At 35.8% G+C, this 18392-nt stretch overlaps 1 protein-coding gene and 1 non-coding gene across 10 annotated transcripts; both read right to left on the reverse strand.

Annotated features, from left to right (window-relative positions):
- Window positions 1-320: 320 nt before the first annotated feature.
- On the reverse strand, window positions 321-18247 carry LOC132697867 (ATP-dependent 6-phosphofructokinase). 9 transcript variants are annotated; one of them, XM_060663582.1, is made up of 19 exons: window positions 18058-18247; window positions 17879-17974; window positions 17734-17818; window positions 17566-17674; window positions 16628-16900; window positions 16487-16573; window positions 16297-16405; window positions 14960-15148; window positions 14682-14825; window positions 13387-13521; window positions 13243-13260; window positions 11914-11934; window positions 10726-10885; window positions 8172-8317; window positions 7878-8110; window positions 6671-6915; window positions 4151-4373; window positions 2055-2143; window positions 321-540 (listed from the first exon to the last, which is right to left on the reverse strand). In XM_060663582.1, exons 2-19 carry the CDS (start codon window positions 17966-17968, stop codon window positions 386-388), a joined length of 2511 nt encoding a protein of 836 aa, XP_060519565.1. In that variant the 5' UTR covers window positions 17969-17974; window positions 18058-18247; the 3' UTR covers window positions 321-385. The 9 variants fall into 9 exon arrangements, with proteins under 9 accessions (XP_060519565.1, XP_060519566.1, XP_060519564.1 ...); XM_060663583.1 differs by lacking the exon at window positions 16297-16405 and adding an exon at window positions 15935-16043 and having other exon boundaries at window positions 322-540; window positions 18147-18238; XM_060663581.1 differs by lacking the exon at window positions 16297-16405 and adding an exon at window positions 15935-16043 and having other exon boundaries at window positions 323-540; window positions 18058-18246.
- LOC132698861 (U1 spliceosomal RNA) lies at window positions 7180-7342 on the reverse strand. The gene has a single exon (XR_009618434.1). It is a non-coding gene; the product is annotated as a U1 spliceosomal RNA (small nuclear RNA).
- Window positions 18248-18392: the final 145 nt, after the last annotated feature.

The following is an 18392-nucleotide window of genomic DNA, read 5'->3' on the forward strand; positions in this document are numbered from 1 at the left end:
TACAAACACGCCTTTACACGAGCCAAAAATTAACGTAAATAATATAATTCTCGGCCTATACCCGGAGAATAATACTATGACATGTCGCCGTGTCGATCCAAAAGCAGCGGTATGACGTCACGAGCATTCCCGCGCGTTTAAAAGAAATAGCCGGGAGACTTGATGTTTGGTATGCGTTATTTCCATACATAAACAAACGTATTAAATAAAAAAAAATGTTCAAGTTCACTATTGGTTACATATCTTCTTCGTTACCAACAGCTTCCTGATATATCGATACTTACCTTCGGCGCGGGCCAAAACAAAACGACTCCGTAAAAAATGATGTATATATGTACATTTAAAAATAGCGATCACGGTTTTCGAAAATATCACCCGTGGGGAATCAATCCGCGCGAACGTAGCGGTACTGGCTGAAGAGGGCGCTGTAGATCAGTTTCCTCTGTTCTGACGTGAACTTGAACTCGGGCCTCAGTTCTACCTCGACGTACTCGTTGGGCGGTCTTGTTTTCAACTCGGACAAATCCCACCACCTCGCTTCTAAAAAATATTAGCCGCCGCGTGAGTAATAACGTGAAACAAGATATGGGAACGCCCCCGAACGATCTGGGAAGAGAGAGAAAGGAGACAAAAAAGCGTCCATCTTTCAGACATAAATAGTAGTAAATATTGTTACATAAACACAAACCGCCTAGCCTATACAAATAAATATATACATATAATATAAATCGTCGGTGTAAATTTTAAATTCACTGCTGCGCTTCGATTCCGGGACTGCGAAATCAAAAAGAAAAAAACTGCTATTTAACCCAGACCGGTTTTGGTTGATATCTGCTGATTTTTTGATGTTTCCGGTACAATATGCGGCGGAAAAACTGATTTTGCCTTTAAGTGAGAAAGTGAGGTTTTAATCTGATATCGGCGACGACATCTTGTGTCCCTACCTGTGCGCTTGACCTAAACTGAGTCAATTTAGCTTAAACTCGGTAAGATTGTTGGATCACCAAATTTCAAATTTTAATCACTTGGTATTCATTTAGGCTTCAAAAATATTCTTTTGATAAATTGTATAAAGAACCATGAAACAAAAAAAAAATATTGTTCGAAACCGTATGCTACAGTTAGCGCATTGACTTTCGGGAATGACGTCATTTTTGGTTATTTCGTTTAATCTATGTCAACTGACAGAGACAAAAGTAGGAATTTATTTATTTATAACAGTCAATGCGGGTTTTGGTTGTGTGCCTTTCAGAATATATATCCGACTCTTTGCAAGATACCGCGAAGATATGACAGCAATCACAGGTAAGAATTTTAAATATCTTGGCCTTTTTTCGACTGAAAAAAGTTGCATAATAATGCAATTTAACGAGCTTTAAATACAACATAACTTAGTTCGACTCAACAACAACTGATCGAGGAGGGATACAGAAAAAAAAAAGAAATACGTTATTTCAAACCAGCGTGATGTCATTCCAGAAAGGTAATACGCCAACAATACCTGGTCGCTCGTTTATTTTGGGAGAAACACCACCACCGCTACCTATTAGTTTCAGTTAAAAATTTAAAACGGCTTTCGTGTGAAATGTGCAATCTTGTAATACTTTTGTAATACCTGTCGACGATATACATGTAAAGAGACGTGTGCTTATAATTTTATTCAGTGGGCTGACCATAGTGTTTGAGCCATTGATTGAATTCAGTGGATTAGTAAACACGCGGTCGCAATTCTCGGAACCAAATAGCTCGTAGATAAATTGAACACAGGCGCCGTCACCTATCCCGATAACATAGACACTTCGGTACTCACCATAGAAAAATGCAAATCTCTCACTTGGTCGTACCTGTGTTCAATTTATCCGATACCTATCAGAACCCGAGCGAAACAATCACTTTAGTTCCTAATACTATTTTCCGGACGTTAATTTCTACTTTAATTACATACAAATGACAAAGCGTTAAAATTAGCAGAAGGCGTGGAGGAAAAAACGACGCGACTCATTACAAATGAATCGCGTCGTGGATGTTACGATCCTCGATCGTCATATACATGCCTTCCTCTTCGTACGTCGAGTCGTGCTTAGACAAGATACGCAACAGGGGACGCAGTTTGAGCCACCATTCGTCTTTGGGTATGCGGTGCCTGCAAAAATTGCAAACAAAAAAATTATACGCGATTTCGGTAATTCACTTGGGCGCCGTATAGAATGCAATGCGTAAGATAAATAAAATGGATAAATTACTCACGGATTTTTAACTCAAAACTTCTTCTGTTGAGGTGTTCCTTATGTTAAAATACAAAAAAGGCAAAGCCTCATCTGCATTATTGGCAAAAGTGAGGTTAAATGACTAAATTCAAGTCTAAATTTATTGGCAGGCCATGTTATGCAATGAGGTGTGTATTAGGCACATTTCTCCAACTTTTTACGACTACAATACTAAGAAACCTGGCATAAGGGACCAGGTCAAAGAAAACCTTACTGGCTAAGCCATTATCGGTTTTGAAACCAAAACCAGAGACGGGTTTCAAGGGCGTTGAACATATGGCGCAAAAGATAGGAGAATTATGCATCTAAATACAAAACTTAACCTATCCTGTGCATTTGTCCAAAACCAAAGCGATTGCACTGGAAAACGACCCAAAACAATGAAAAATTAAAAGTTTTATTTTTAATTTTGGCTTGTTTTCTATGATGAAGGTACCACATTTTTTTAAAGGCAACAAAAAATGATTGGACTTACCATTTTCAGCACGCCGGCAACGCGGAGTAAACACACCGGGAGGGGGACGGACGACACTCTCGCGTTTAGCAGTGGCGGGGAGCGACAAAAAACCAAAGCAAGCGTACGTTAATTTTCGAGTTCGCGAAACTGGGGGATTTTCGAAAAATAAAAAAGGTCCACAATAAAATGCGACTTTACTACATCATCACAATTATAACGTGGATAATATAACAACAGATAAAATTGACCTAAAAAGTTGATAAAACGCGGCAAATGTACTCACAACATCATATAAATAAATAAATAAATTTCACTTAATAGAAGTATAAGCGAGTCCGCGGGGGTACGAGACTCATTCGAGAATAAAAAATATCACCGATTTTTATTAAAAATTCAGTATTGAGGATGTTTCGAAATATTCGAAAGGATCGATTTTCGGAAAAACTTAAGCCCTTTTCGTTTTCGCCGTTTTGGACACATTTGCAATGTGAAAATTCCCGTTCTAAGAAAAAAATTTCATATGTTCAAGCAAACAACACACTCTGGTTTTTTTAGATGAGACAGCTTCCTTTGGAATCAGTGAAAACTTAAAATTTAATTTCCAGCAGTATAGGGCCTTTCGATAACGAATTTAGGTTTTTTCATTCTTTCGTCTAACTCTAGTTGTTGCCAGTCCTCTTAGTCTTGATGTGAAATTATTTTCTATGGCTCCTAAAACCCACGATTTCTTGAAACCCTCCGTCCACATTTGATGTCAAGTCTTTGGCCTTTTCTTTTCAAGCTGATCAAATTCGTTCCAATGAATAAAAAATATACAAGATAAACTTATAAATAAAAGGAAATGTTTACATAGAGAAACATTCCTGACTTGACCCACCCAGTACAGTTCTCCAAAATTCGCCAAAAGCTGTCACTCCATCAGAAATCTAATAAAAACAAATTCCGTTCCTTGAACTTGAACAGGCTGTGGATTCTACAGAAAGGGTTTTCAACCAAAAATGGCGGGAAACGCACACCTGAGTTTAGCCGAAAAATCATCCCCATATTTCGCGTCGATTCAAAAGCACCCCGTAAAAAAGGTCACGATATCGCGATCCCCGAATACTATAAAAAAGCAGAATACTCTTTTAAATGGTCACATCGATTATTCTGTCCTCGATGGACATGTACATGCCCTCCTCTTCGTAAGTTGAGTCGTGTTTCGCCAATATACGGAGCAGGGGTCGCAGCTTCAGCCACCACTGCTCCTTCGGTATGCGCTGGCTGCAAATCAAGCCCCCCCCGCCCCTTTATTAAACGCGATTCAAAAATCATGGTCTAATCTGCTGGGCGATAAAATGAAATAAATAAATTTCCCTGTCACGCAAAGACGAAGCGGCGACAAGCTCGAAATCGAAATAATTAATCCACAAAAGCGTGCACTTACTCAAAATTGGTTTGTTCCTTGAGCGCCTGTAGCGAGGTGCACTTGTACATGCGTTTGACGATGCCCAAGAGGCACGCGGTGTTCGGGTCGGTGCACGAGATTTTGCCCTCGTGGTCCGTGTTGTTTTTCAGCTGACAAACGAGCCAGTCCACCGCTTTGGCCGCCATTTTGGTGCCCAAGTTGCGGTCGTAAGGCGTGGGCGAGCCGCCCTGCTGCATGTGACCTGTCAATTGCAATCCAAGTTCAGCGACTATTTAAGCGCTGACATATTTGTCTATTTGAGAGGTTCTTTTAAGTTACTATTCCTTACATTCACAATAACTGTAAATAAATAATAATTATTTACGCAATTTAATAAAAACAAACACTTGTTTTAACAATTAGAGAATTATTTAAGTCGGTTTGATCGTTTAGTAGCAAATTTGTATATTTCAGTTTATTAATTTCCATTGTTTCTAATAAGTTAAGTTTTTTGCTTTTGCCTTGACCATGTAATATTTTAACGTCGTTATTGAAGGAATGTCCTGTTTCTGTTAAATAATCACTATAATTAGAATGAACTTTTGTGTTCTTGAATCCGTCTCTTGAAACTTCTGCCTGTCTGACCTATGTATATTTTTGGACAAGATCCACATGCTAATTTGTATACTCCCGACTTACATAACTTATTTTATTATTTTTAATTACAGACCCTAATGTCCTATTACACTTAAAACCAATAATAAATATTATTACATAACATGTAGACCATGATAGCGTTCTTTATGTAGGATCTAGTGGCGTAGTCGGTTTTCTTCTAAAATGCACAAATTTTAATATACAAACAGCCCAACCACAAACAACTACAAAGCATGTACCTTTAATTCCTTTTAACCCCTAATTAATGCCTATTATATCCAATTTCTCATAATTGTAGCACAGTGTAAATCTCATAAGAGGCATAATAAAAATTATCAAGACATACAGCGTGTTTCCTTAAAAGAAAAACACAAGTTTTGCTTGTATATAAGCATTTGTCGGTGTAAGACGCAAAATCGTTGCGCCACTGGATCCTACGTAAAAGGACCTACTACACAAGGGTATCTAAAAATGCGACATTTTCAAAATCACCCCGTATCTAAAAGATACGAGGTAGTAGTTATGACATTTCTATTTGTACAACCTTTTACTTTATGAAAAAACATCCTTAGGTTCATAAAGCTGCAGCACGGTAGCTGTTAAACCATCAAAAATATTTAGAAACTACCTGCTACTATATATATACCGAAAAATGACAATGAAACCTTAATTAATGTTGTGAGAATTTAAGTTTAATAACGGGGAGGTATTTAAATCTACTTGATCGTTAAGCAATACATTTGAATATCTCATTTTGTTTTATCTCCATGGCTTCCAATAAATTTAATTTTCTACTTTTTGTGGTTGTATGTAAAATATCAAAATTGTCGTCAAAAATGTGTTTTTAGACGCTCTTTTATGTTCGTCGATGCGTTTCTTGAAGGATCTACCTGTTTGTCCAATACAAATTTTAGGACGAGATCCGTATTTAAACCCGTAGACACCTGATTTTTGAAATTTTGGATATTTCGTATTATTGTTTTCTAAAAAAAATAAAAAACACCTGATTTTTGAGATTTTGAAGGTTGTTTTTTTTTTTTTAAATTAAAAGACAATAAAACGAAATGTCCAAAATCTCAAAAATCAGGTGTCTACAGGTTGAAATGCGGATCTTGTCCTAAAATTTATATTATATTATATATTATTTAATTGACAATTTTGACATTTTACATACAGTCACAAAAAGTAGAAAATTACATTTATTGGAAGCCATGGAGATTAACAAAATGAGACATTCAAATGTATTGCTTAACGATCAATTAGATTTAAATACGTCTCCTTTATTGAACTTAAATTTTCACAACATTAATTAACGTCTTATTGTCACGTTTCGATATATATGGTAGCAGGTAGTTTGTAAATATTACATTTGATAAAGACACGGTGTTGTCGAAACAATTGTCATGTAAAAATATATAATTTCGTGAAAATCTGAACTTTTAGTTCTTATTTATTTTGTTAAAGGGATTTTCATCAAGTAAAAGCCACCTCAGTTCAATATTTATTCATAAGGCTTCTCATAACTATTTACCAACAATCACCAGCAACCAACAACTAATATCATATGTTATGGGGCTTTCGTGATATTATTTTTGTTTGCTTTTTTATATTCTTCAAATAACGCAAGATTAATTGGGCAGCAATGTATTTTTATTACTTTTCCCTATAATTTTCAGTCAGTCAAATTTCCGGCCACCTAACGGCAGAACTCTCTTATTGTTGTTTTTTTATAGGGTCTTGTGTTCAGTTTAACCTCACTTTTTATTACTTCTTCTTCTCTTCTTCTTACTTTTTATTACTTCTTTTTAAACTAATAAACCATATTATACGAAATAATAATACGTTTAGAAATTAACAATTGCTTAATTCCGGCCTTAGTGTTCGGGTAGTTTAGCATCTCACCTAAGACGTTCATTCTGGCACTAAAAAGACCCTTGCCCTCCTCAGAGTACAGACGGTATATGAACTCGGTGTTGTAGTTGTCGGACGCCTTCTCGTTACGCAAAATCAAACCGCGTTGCACGCCCTCGGACATTTTCGTGGCCATGTGGTAAACGTCCTGTTGCAGATCTTTGATGGTAAACTTCTCTTCGTAAATGTAAGCTGCGTCCGCTCCGCCCGCCAGACCCGATAGGGTAGCCAAATACCTGGGACGATTAAACGATGGAAACCGGCCGGAGATAGTTTTGGTTAGTTTCTTCAGAAGTCACCTTGGTATAAAGTTTTCTGGCTTTTAAAAACTGATCCCAATTTTAAAGTTGCACCAGAATATTAAATTGTTGTCAATTCTTGTATCTACCCAAATCTAAATGTCAACCTAATTTATTTTTAATTTTAAATTCGACTGTTTTATAGAGGCGAAACATGGCGAGACTAAAAGCATTGGAGAACTTTAATTTTAATTTAATTACACCGGGACAGCGCGTACGCAGTCCCGACTACCAAAAATTACGCGCCCGAGTTATCCGCATTAGGGATAATCGCGGGGGTCAGCCCGACCTCAGTGCAATGGAAGGGCCTCGCCCTGGGGGAACCGCCTTATTGATCACGGTAACCCCTGCGCCAGGTAAGTATGATTTCGAGTCGTATCTGCGGGCTTTTAAAACACGGGCGACGAATGAAAGCGGTGAGACGGTGCGTGACGCCATCTGTACCGCGAATATCGAACTAACGCGCCGCGCCGCCGAGCGCCGAATTCCCGCATTAAACGTGTTTGAATAAAATTTACCGACCATGTTTACACGAGGATCGTGTAGATGGCGCTAAGCGCGTATAAAAATCGATGCCTACTTATATCCGACGGTACAATTTTTAATTTTTTTACTTTTAGAGGGTGACTTGTAATACTTAATACATTTTGGAACTGTTTCAGTGTTGCCAAATCTACTTAAGAATATAACACGGTGCATATTATTACGGTTTTGTATTCTGCTATTATTAGAAATCTATTAGGTATATCTGTTTTTAAGTTATAAATAATTTCTGCTAAAAACATTGATTTACGAGAAAACAACTTTTGTGGTGTATTTTTGTAGTCAGAATCATTAGGCAATAAAAAAAGTTCACTTAGCGAAAATTATTATAGCAATCGCAAATTTCTACCACTCACCCGCAGTAACCGCCCATAGTTTCGATGACAAACACCCTCCGCTTAGTGCCCTGCGCCGACTGCCTTATGCGGTCGCATATCTCGGTAATTTCGTTGAGGGCCGTATCGCACCCCAACGAGAACTCTGTACCGGGCACGTTGTTTGAGATGGTACTCGGTATCACCATTATGGGTATGCGGAACGCGTGGTGCTCGTCGCGGTTCTCCGTGAACTGCAACGCCGCTTGGTAAGCCTGAAGACGGACGAAAAAATAAGTGTCGACGAGCGGGAGTGGCGTAACGCCATCGCCTAACCTCGAAACCGCCGATGATAAGCAACGCCTGGATCCCGAATTCGACCAGACGGGACGCTATCAAGCCCATACGATTCCCGGGCAAGGTACGCTTGGTGCCTAGGTAAGCGCCGCCCACCCCCACCCAGCCGGTGACGTCTGACCAATCTGGGAAAGGCCGAAGTTAATATTATATTATAGACTACTAGAAAATAAATAAGAACTAAAAGTTCATATTTTCACGAAATTATATATTTTTACATGACAATTGTTTCGAAAACACCGTGTCTTTATCAAATGTAATATTTACAAACTACCTGCTACTATATATAAGGAAAAATCTCCATAAAACCATAATTAATGTTGTTGTGAGAATTTAAGTTCAATAAACGAGAGGTATTGAGATCCAATTGATCGTTAAGCAATACATTTGAATGTCTCATGGCTAATTTTCTACTGTTTTTTGCTGTCTGTGTTTAAGTGTGTAGCATAATTTGAATCCAGACTATTGTTTTTGAACGCTCTTTTATGTTCGTTAATGCGTTTCTTGAAGGAACCTGTTTGTCCAATATAAATTTCAACCTGATTTTTGTGATTTTGGACCTTTCGTTTTATTGTTTTGTAAATATTTTGCTATTGTGTTGTTAGTTCTGAAAGCTATTTTTAAACCCATTTTGACAAATGTTTTGAAACTTTTTCACTAGGCTCTCCTATGTACGCAATTGTTTTAAATTGCTCGTGTTCTGCATTTGGTTTCGGATAAATAGAGTTTACTGTTGTCTGTATTTGTTTTTTATTTATAATTTTATCTATAATGGACGGATTGTAGCCGTTGTTCAGTGCTATTTGTTTAATGATATTAAGTTCTTTGTTGTAATTTTCTGTTGAGAGTGGCGTACTAAGAAGTCTGCGTATAAAAGAGTTAAATGTAGCCTTTTTGTGTGTATAAGGATGTCTGGGTGTGAAGGTTTATGACATATCGAAAAATCTAATTTGTTTTGCGCTTTCGTATAAGTTAAGTCTAAAAAATTAATAATTAATGTAATTTTAAAAAAAATTCAATTGTCTGTCCATTCCAACAAACTAATAGAAAACTTTTACTTAAAGGATGTTCTAGTATGATATTTTTCAAAGTATCCATAAAAATCTCGGCTAACAAAGGACTAAGTGGGTTTCCCATAATCAATAAAGACACGGTGTTGTGGAAACAATTGTCATGTCAAAATATATAATTTCGTGAACTTTTCTTTATTATTTATTTTATTATTATTTATTTTATAAATTTATTTTATAAACATTATTTATTTTTATAAATGGATTTTCAGCAAGTAAAAGCCACCTTGGTTCAATACTAGAAAATATCAAGCGTATTACAATTTTTAAGGTTTTTGGGATTGCACCTTTCAAATGAGACTGACGTCCTCCCTCTTCCCCTCTTTACAAAATTCCGATTTTCAATTCAAATATATCACAGGAGTCTCAAAAAAATGCTTTTTCTTGTATTGTATAACAGGAGGAATAATAACAATGACTATACTATAGTATAATAGTATAACATCTATGTTATGTGTTTATATATATGTGAACTCGACCTAAACGAGATCAATATCGATTTAAACTGCATCCTAAGTGAAATGGTTCTAATGGAGTCAATATTAACATTAATAAAATATCAAATTTAATTTAGAGAGGAGATTAATATTAATGACAACTAAGTGCAATGAGAGACTGTTTCATTGTAATTTTCAAATTTTAAACCTATTTGAGTTTGTTTGTTGGTAATCAATAAACATTTTAATAAATAGTAAATTCTTGTGTTGCATATGGTCGCAGTAATGTATATATAATCGGCGAAAAAAAGTTTGTTTTTTAGTTAGTTTTAGTTTGCATGTAAACTTATTGCACATTACACGATCTGATTTTGATTTATAAATAAATAACAACGCATGTTATATAAACATATGATTATAACAATCAAGTACTTACATATAATAGCGTATATGGCGGTATCATTTTCATTTAGCTGACCAAAAATAAAAAATATTGAATAAATTCAGTTTTTTAGATAAATATGTGGGTATTTTATGTATGTTTTGAAATAATACTCCTGAAAAAGTTGTTAAAACGTTAGAAAATTCTTAAATATTTTCTAGTAGATATGGGGAGAGGAAGAATGCTAATAGGAATTGAGAGACATCTTGCGGCTGGAGAGGTATCAGTGACAGGAATGACGTTAACGTATTTCTAGGGTTTAGGGAATTTCTTAGTAGAAAACCACTTATTAATATACGTAATGTGCGGCAAAAGTTGGGGGAAAATATATAACATCTTCTACCTGTCATCAGACCCCAAGGCATCGGTTCTTATTTGATGTATTATTTTTCCTACTTAATCGTTATTTAAGTCTGCTTAAAGGGTATTCGCTAAATAATAACACTCAATATTACTTTTGCCCTTGTTTTTCTATTACATCTTTGCCATTCCGGCTTAAATCAAGTTCACTGACGCAGGTCGTCAAAATGACCGCCAAATTGATATTAACTTTCGCGAAAGTATACAGGACACGTTAGACTTACTCATGTGCTTGATGTTTCCAGCAATCAGTCCCTCGATGCCGTCGTGTATACCCAAGACGGTGTCGCCGCGGTATATGCAGTTCCGGACAAACGAGCGCACGGCCGCGTTCATCCCGCAAGAGGGCGCCCCGATATGCATCACGGCCATCGTGTAGCCTTCCTAAAACGTCATTCCCTCAGCGATACGAAATAAAAGATGCTCTATACCCCGTCCGTTGCGCAGAGAAAGCCATAAAACAACCTGGCGCGTACAATAGATAATAAAACTTCGCATATTGATATATTGCCTAAATTAGCTAATAACATGTCACGGGTGTCAAGCCAAAGAATTCTTATCATGTTCCATAAGCTATTAATTGATGTAAGATTCTATGTACGTCGATTACACTGAATATGATTTGAAAAATATTGCAAGATGTCTATTACTGCATCGAGTTCAATTTATAAAAAATATGTAGTATCAACATTTAGTATTAATCTTCTGTTTACGTCAGATGTTTTGAAGAGGCTTTGAAGATAACCACTTTTATACCCGAGAATGGAGTATGATATATAAGCTTTTTTAAAACTAATTTTTAAATAGTACGACCAGCGATATTACTGAAACTGATCAGGCCTGTATAGCACTTAGTTTAATTAAATAAGATACACTCCGAAATAAACAATACATTCCTGAATATTACGTGTAGGTTTTGTAAATTACAGTCTAAAAATAATAAGCAACAATGATATATATTATATAATCGTATTAGAATTACTCTCTGTTACCAACGGACAGACTATATGTATATACTACTTAAAAATTTGCGATACTGTGAGAAAAAAAATCGGAAGCCAAGCTGCACGCTTATGCTGAAATATCTCATCCAAGCTCGACAAAAATCCCAGCCAGCTTGCTTCTATGAATCCTATTATAACTAAATATCATTTTCAACTTAACTAAGCGACGCTAACGTGAAAATTAATTGAAGTTGTGCGTCAATTGCTCGTAGACGTTTTTGTGAAGGTCGCCCCGTTAAATTGACAGCGAAATAATCCAAAAAACGATGCTACTTCTAACCTATTTCTCCCACCAAAAAAAAAAAAAAAAAAAAACGAAGAAAGCTGAATACAAAGCGGCAGTTTTCTAACTAAGTGCGTTTGCGTGTCCGCAGAGACGGTGGAAGTTTATTCGTTGGTATTACTCACCGATCCCCACAGGGTATCTCGCTGGGCGACCAAAAAAATACAAGAAATCGGTTAGTACTTCGAAGTAACAGCTCACCACCCAAGAATCACTTTTTCAACGTTAATGTCTTGGACTTGCGGGGGGAAATTAATTTTTCTCCGATGATAACACGCTCATGATACTGATACTGATTCGAAGAAACTTTATTCAAATTCAAAATTCAAATTCTTTCGTCTATTAGAAATAACTTTCCATTTTTCAATGTTAAAATTTTAAAATAATTGTATCTAACGTTTAACTTTAAGAAAAGTTTAAACGGCAATCAAAAGCAGAAACCGATGAGTTTATTAATACAATAATTTGTTCAATTATTATTGTTTCGTTAGGGACGCACAATAAGAACGAGTTCATGTTGTTCGATATGGAGCTATTTTTTTTTTGGGAAAATAAAAAACTGAAAATGGTAGTTTCAAAAACAATTCTCGGACCTGTATTAAAAACTGACTTTTGGAAAACAAAAACGTATTTTGTCGTTGTTGCAAAGGATTAAAATTAAATGTTTTCAAAAAAATTAAATCATGTTAAATATATTACCAAAATTTGAGCTTTTGTATTGCCCAAGCTGCGGTAGGTTTTTTAATAGTTATTCAATTCGCTCTTTGTTGCTGAATTTTTGTCAAAATTGGATATTTTTCACTTAGAAAGCTTCGAATCATTATATATAGATCTAAATGATTTTTTTTTATTACATATCTATAATAAAACTTGCCACGATTTGGGGATTTTTGAAAAAAACAAATTTGGAACTATACGAAACATACTATTTGCAGAGGACTTTTGAGTAATATAAATAGCTTGAACAAGCGCCTAAATAGGTCTATAACATCTTCAAAAAGTAATATTTCTGATATTTTGGCTGATTTTATAAATAGCTGACAATAATCCTTGATTTTTCACTTTTTCTTGCCTTACACATTTAAAAAAATGAAATATTATTTTGGTAAATCCTCAAAAGCCTAGTCTACACTATTTCATTTTACATTACTAGGAGATACCATCAATTACCATCCATTTTGTGTAGTTTCAAAATGTGGTTATTGCCCAATGTCCTGCAAAATATCTGTTTCGTTCCACTCTGGGACGTGACAGTACGGTAAAAATTATCTCGTAGTATATAACCTTCATGCGATCACATGCACAAAGCCATTCACCCCAGGTGACGTTTTACAAAACAAAATTTGAAATGAAAAAAAAAAAAAAAAAGACTAAAATTCACCGCTTAAAGAAGCAAATGAAATTCGAAAAAGCACCCACCAAACACGAATTAACCATAAAACATCAAATATTACCTTCTGCAACTTTCCATCCTTGAGAAAAAGATAAAAAAAAAACATCACACGATTTATTTCAAAACAACACGTCACCAAACATATCCGCTTAACTTTTGTGGAGGGGGGTCGAAAGGAGGAGAGAGGTTAAGGAGTAACGCTTACCCTTCCCTGGCCTTGATCGTCGAAGGCGCTCTTCGGTGGTTTCAGGCGCGTCAACAGCTTGTACGTTTCCAAATTACGCATGAACGATTTTCCACGTAGTTGGACAGCTTTCTCCCATTCCTTATCCGCCATCGCCTATCGGCACATCACGCATTATGAAAAATAATATCTTTCAAAAAAGCTAAAGTTTATTATTTATTATTATTATTTATTACTTATTATATTTACCCCAACCTTGTGACTTTTCAAAGACCGTATTTCAACCGTTTCAACAGCGAACGTTGCTAACAAAATTTTCCTCTTTATTTTGCGTTTTTAATTCCCCCTCCCCCTTATTGCGCGTTTTCAATAATTTTCTCTTTATTTTGCGTTTTCAATAATTTCCTCTTTATTTTGCGTTTTTAATATTGCCCCCCTTATTGCGCGTTTTCAATAATTTTCTCTTTATTTTGCGTTTTTATTATTTTCCTCCTTATTTTGCGTTTTCAATAATTTCCTCTTTATTTTGCGTTTTTAATATTTCCCCCCTTATTGTGCGTTTTCAATAATTCTCTCTTTATTTTGCGTTTTTATTATTTTCCTCCTTATTTTGCGTTTTCAATAATTTCCTCTTTATTTTGCGTTTTTAATATTTCCCTCCTTATTGCGCGTTTTCAATAATTTTCTCTTTATTTTGCTTTTTTATTATTTTCCTCCTTATTTTGCGTTTTCAATAATATCCTTTTTATTTTGCGTTTTTAATATTTCCCCCCTTATTGTGCGTTTTCAATAATTTTCTCTTTGTTTTGCGTTTTTATTATTTTCCTCCTTATTTTGCGTTTTCAATAATTTCCTCTTTATTTTGCGTTTTTAATATTTTCCCCTTTATTTTGCGTTTTCAATAATTTCCTCTTTATTTTGCGTTTTTAATATTTTCCCCCTGATTGTGCGTTTTCAATAATTTTCTCTTTATTTTGCGTTTTTATTATTTTTCCTCCTTATTTTGCGTTTTCAATAATTTTCTCTTTATTTTGCGTTTTTATTATTTTCCTTCTTATTTTGCGTTTTTAATTCCTCCCTCCTTAATGGTGCGTTTTCAATAATTTTCTCTTTATTTTGCGTTTTTATTATTTTCCTCCTTATTTTGCGTTTTCAATAATTTCCTCTTTATTTTGCGTTTTTAATATTTTCCCCCTTATTGTGCGTTTTCAATAATTTTCTCTTTATTTTGCGTTTTTATTATTTTCCTCCTTATTTCGCGTTTTCAATAATTTCCTCGTTATTTTGCGTTCTTAATTTTCTACATTTCGTTTTACCTGCGCAACCGCTTTCGTCTGTTTCACGCACTCCATCAGCGGCAACCTGACCGCCTGATTTCCGTCCAACGAAATGACGCAGGGTTCGGAGTTCTCGTCCGCCTCCATCAGCGCCATCACCGCTTCCGCCCCCATCCTCGAGCCCTTTAAGAAAATTTCTGTTATTTTTGTTAATATCCCCAAGAGATTTACATTAACTTTAAAATAATGAATTATTTACTAAAAAAACTGTACTTTAGATAAGCCAGTAACAAACAAACATAACAAATAGCCCTTACCAACACCCTGTCAAAGGCCGACGGGTTGCCGCCCCGCTGGACGTGCCCCAAAACGGTTATCCTGGTGTCCTGCTGGAGGTTGTCGACGACCACCTTCTTGATCTGCTCCGCGGTGATGGGTTGACCATTACGATCGATAGCACCTTCAGCGACTATGATTATGTTTAATCGCTGACCTACATTTCGTTCCTAGCGGAGAAAGTTTTGCTATTCAGTACACAGCTCGACAACCACCACAGAGGACAAAAGTTGCGGTTAAAAAGTGAAGTTAGTAGCATAACATGCGAGAATAATTATTTTTCCACGTGAACAACTTAGCTTGAAAGTCAATGTTTATCTAGCAGACTATAATATATGAAAAAAATTAGATATTATTATTAAATATTAAATATTCCTACACGCAGGACAAAAGGCGGTTACTGTTGCTATGACGATTGAATATATATTTTATTTACGTCTAATATTACGCAGATTTCGATAAAATCACTACATATAGGTTCATTTTTTAATTACAGAAAATACATTGTGGAATTCGCTGAATTTTACAAAATTCCGTTTTTATTTTGAAACCAATTAGAAATAGTTTTAAAATTTTAGAGATCTGGGTCAAAAAATTAAAAATAAATTTAAAAAATTACAAAAGAAACGAATAAACATTTTTTTTAATGTTACTTTTTCCTTGACTGCAAATTTTTTTTCTTGCGGGAGTTTACTAACAAATTATAAAAAAAAAAGAAGCAGACCAACATTTCAAAACTCGTTAAATTTAAAAATGTTTTACAAAGAAGTACTATAGCAATAAATAATAAAAAATTAATTGCATCGATGCCTCTAAACAAAGTAACCAACAAAATAATGCAGTTTTAAAGAAATAACTAATTAATTTTTGAACACAGCTGACAGAGCGGCGATGGCCAGCTTAGAACTAAAGCGCCATCTACATTACCCGATCCCCCCCGCAGCGTTAAAAGATACCTGCATAAGCTTTTTGCACAAACGTTGGGGCCAATCGACGCCCGCGGGGTCTTCCGGTATAAATACGTAATCGGCCTCGCTAGTAAGGGCGGCAACTAGGGCTAGGTAACTGCAAAATTCAAACAATGCGGGTCTGAACACTCAAACCGACGATACGATATCTTGGAGGTCTCCATTTTTATTTTAAGACGATCCTGTCCGCAAAACTAACCACTTTCCTTATCTATGCTATACTATTTTGTTAGTAATGAAACGCGCAACACGCAACAACCCCTTCAAATTATCTATGAAAACAAAACGCACAAAAAACATTGATCGAAAACCGTGTTAGGATGTGAATCCCAAAATTCCATTTGCCTAACCTGCTCCAACTTATCGCAAAGGCGTTTTTGCCAATCTTCAGGAGGCGGAGACTCCGGCACGAAAACGTAATCCGCCTCCGAGGTTAAAGCCGCCACTATGGCCAAATACCTATGAACGTTGACAAAAATCCCCCTCATACGCAATTGAAAAGATGGGCCTGACGGACCACAACATATAACTTCGCCTTACCCGCAATGCCTGCCCATAACCTCCATGATAAACGTGCGCTGATGGGAATAAGCCGTGCTCACTATTGCGTCGGTCGCTTCGATGATCCTTGAATCGAAAAATGGGAAATTATTGCGAACTTAAAGGTAGAAATCCACGAACCTGTGCAATGCAGTATCCGTACCGATCGTCATGTCCGTACCGCAAAAATCGTTGTCTATTGAACCGACCAAGCCGGCTATTTGTAATGTTTTACATTTCTCCCTTTGTTCCTTGGTGATTTGCCCTGTCTGGAGCAGCTCGTCGAGCAGAGAGCTCCACTCTTGTCGAAAGAGATCAGCGCCCGTGAGGGAACCATCACCTCCGATCACCACCAAATTCGTGATTCCCTTTTCCACCAAATTTTTAGCGGCCTTCAACCGACCGGGACGCTCCCTAACGCAAAATATCCACTCACCATAGAATCCCAAATTAAAAAACTTTTTGCGTCACTTTAGTTAATTGACCGTGAAGATCGAAAATAACATTGAATTATTTAAGCACTGTTTCAGATTGACCTTCATTGTAGCAATTTAAACAAAATTAATAGTAATATATTAATACTTCGACCTAGAGAGTTTTTACTCCTCTACACTAGTTTAAAAAGTCCCTAGATTGCCAGAACACAGAACATTGGCCAATTTGGAAAACAATTGCAAGCAATATTTTCAAATTTTTTTTTGAGATGGTGCAAATATTTTTAAAAAATAAAAATAATCAATCAATTGAAGAATTATACAATCTGCACATTATAATCCAATTGGCTGGCAATGTTTCATTTATCAGTTTGATGTTCTGCCAGATTGTATGGTAAACAGAAATGTACTGACATATATATGATATAATAAAATGAAATAAACACAGTGATCCTTGAATAACTACTCATCATAAAGTTTGAATCAGATAACAGATACTCGCAATTCACATGCTTTAAAACTGTGATTCACATTATCTACCAAAATTTTGGGAAAAAACAATTAACAAACTGCTAAACGCTTTTTTCTAAAAATTGCCATAACCTAATTATGGGAATAAAATAGCGCAATTCAAAAAAATTTCACCTGAAATCTTGACAACGAGCAGAGCCAATAATTGTCCCACCTTTGTGAATAATGCAGCTAACAGAAGACCAATTCGCCTCGATTATGTGTTCTCCTCCATCTACCATACCTAACATAAAGATAATTAAATTATATATTTCAAAAAGGAGGCTTGGATTCGAGACAAACCTTGATAACCCTCGCGAATGAAATAAACTTTGCAGCCTAGATATATCCCCATTCGTACAACAGCCCTGACAGCTGCATTCATACCCTAAAATTAGTTATTATTTGGGCAGTATATTAAATAAAATAAACTCCTGTAAAAAATTACTTGCGAGTCACCACCGCTAGTGAATACGGCAATTCCCTTGCCCTTATGGGCCCCCCTTTCTATAAATTTGGCACCGGTTTTTTCTGTCATCTTAGCCTAAAATTAAAAAAAAAAAAAAAAGTTGACCTAATGACATGAATATAGGACATTTATAATAATTGTAGCACCAAACATTTCACCTATTATCTCCGAATTAAAATCGCAACTTTTTAAGTATCTAGCATCCAATGAAAAAATACAATCGTAGAGCTGTACACTTTTTTCTCACTTGGCAAATCACAAATTCGGCGGAGAATTCAAAATAATAATGAATTCAAGCTCCAAGGTGACCTCTGCACCGACCAAATAGGTCCTGTGACCGATGCGATTTTATTGGTTATAATTCGCACAAGGGGAGGCTCCATCTCGGGTTTGCCTTCGGTATTAGGCAGCAAAATGTTGGAATTTAAGAATGTAAGAATCACGTGATTCTCAAATTTATATGCGGTCGGAGAAATATGAAATACGCCAATCC

The sequence above is a fragment of the Cylas formicarius genome, unplaced genomic scaffold (assembly GCF_029955315.1).
Source record: "Cylas formicarius isolate icCylForm1 unplaced genomic scaffold, icCylForm1.1 PGA_scaffold_2__14_contigs__length_35257938, whole genome shotgun sequence".
NCBI classification, from domain to species: Eukaryota; Metazoa; Arthropoda; class Insecta; order Coleoptera; family Brentidae; genus Cylas; species Cylas formicarius.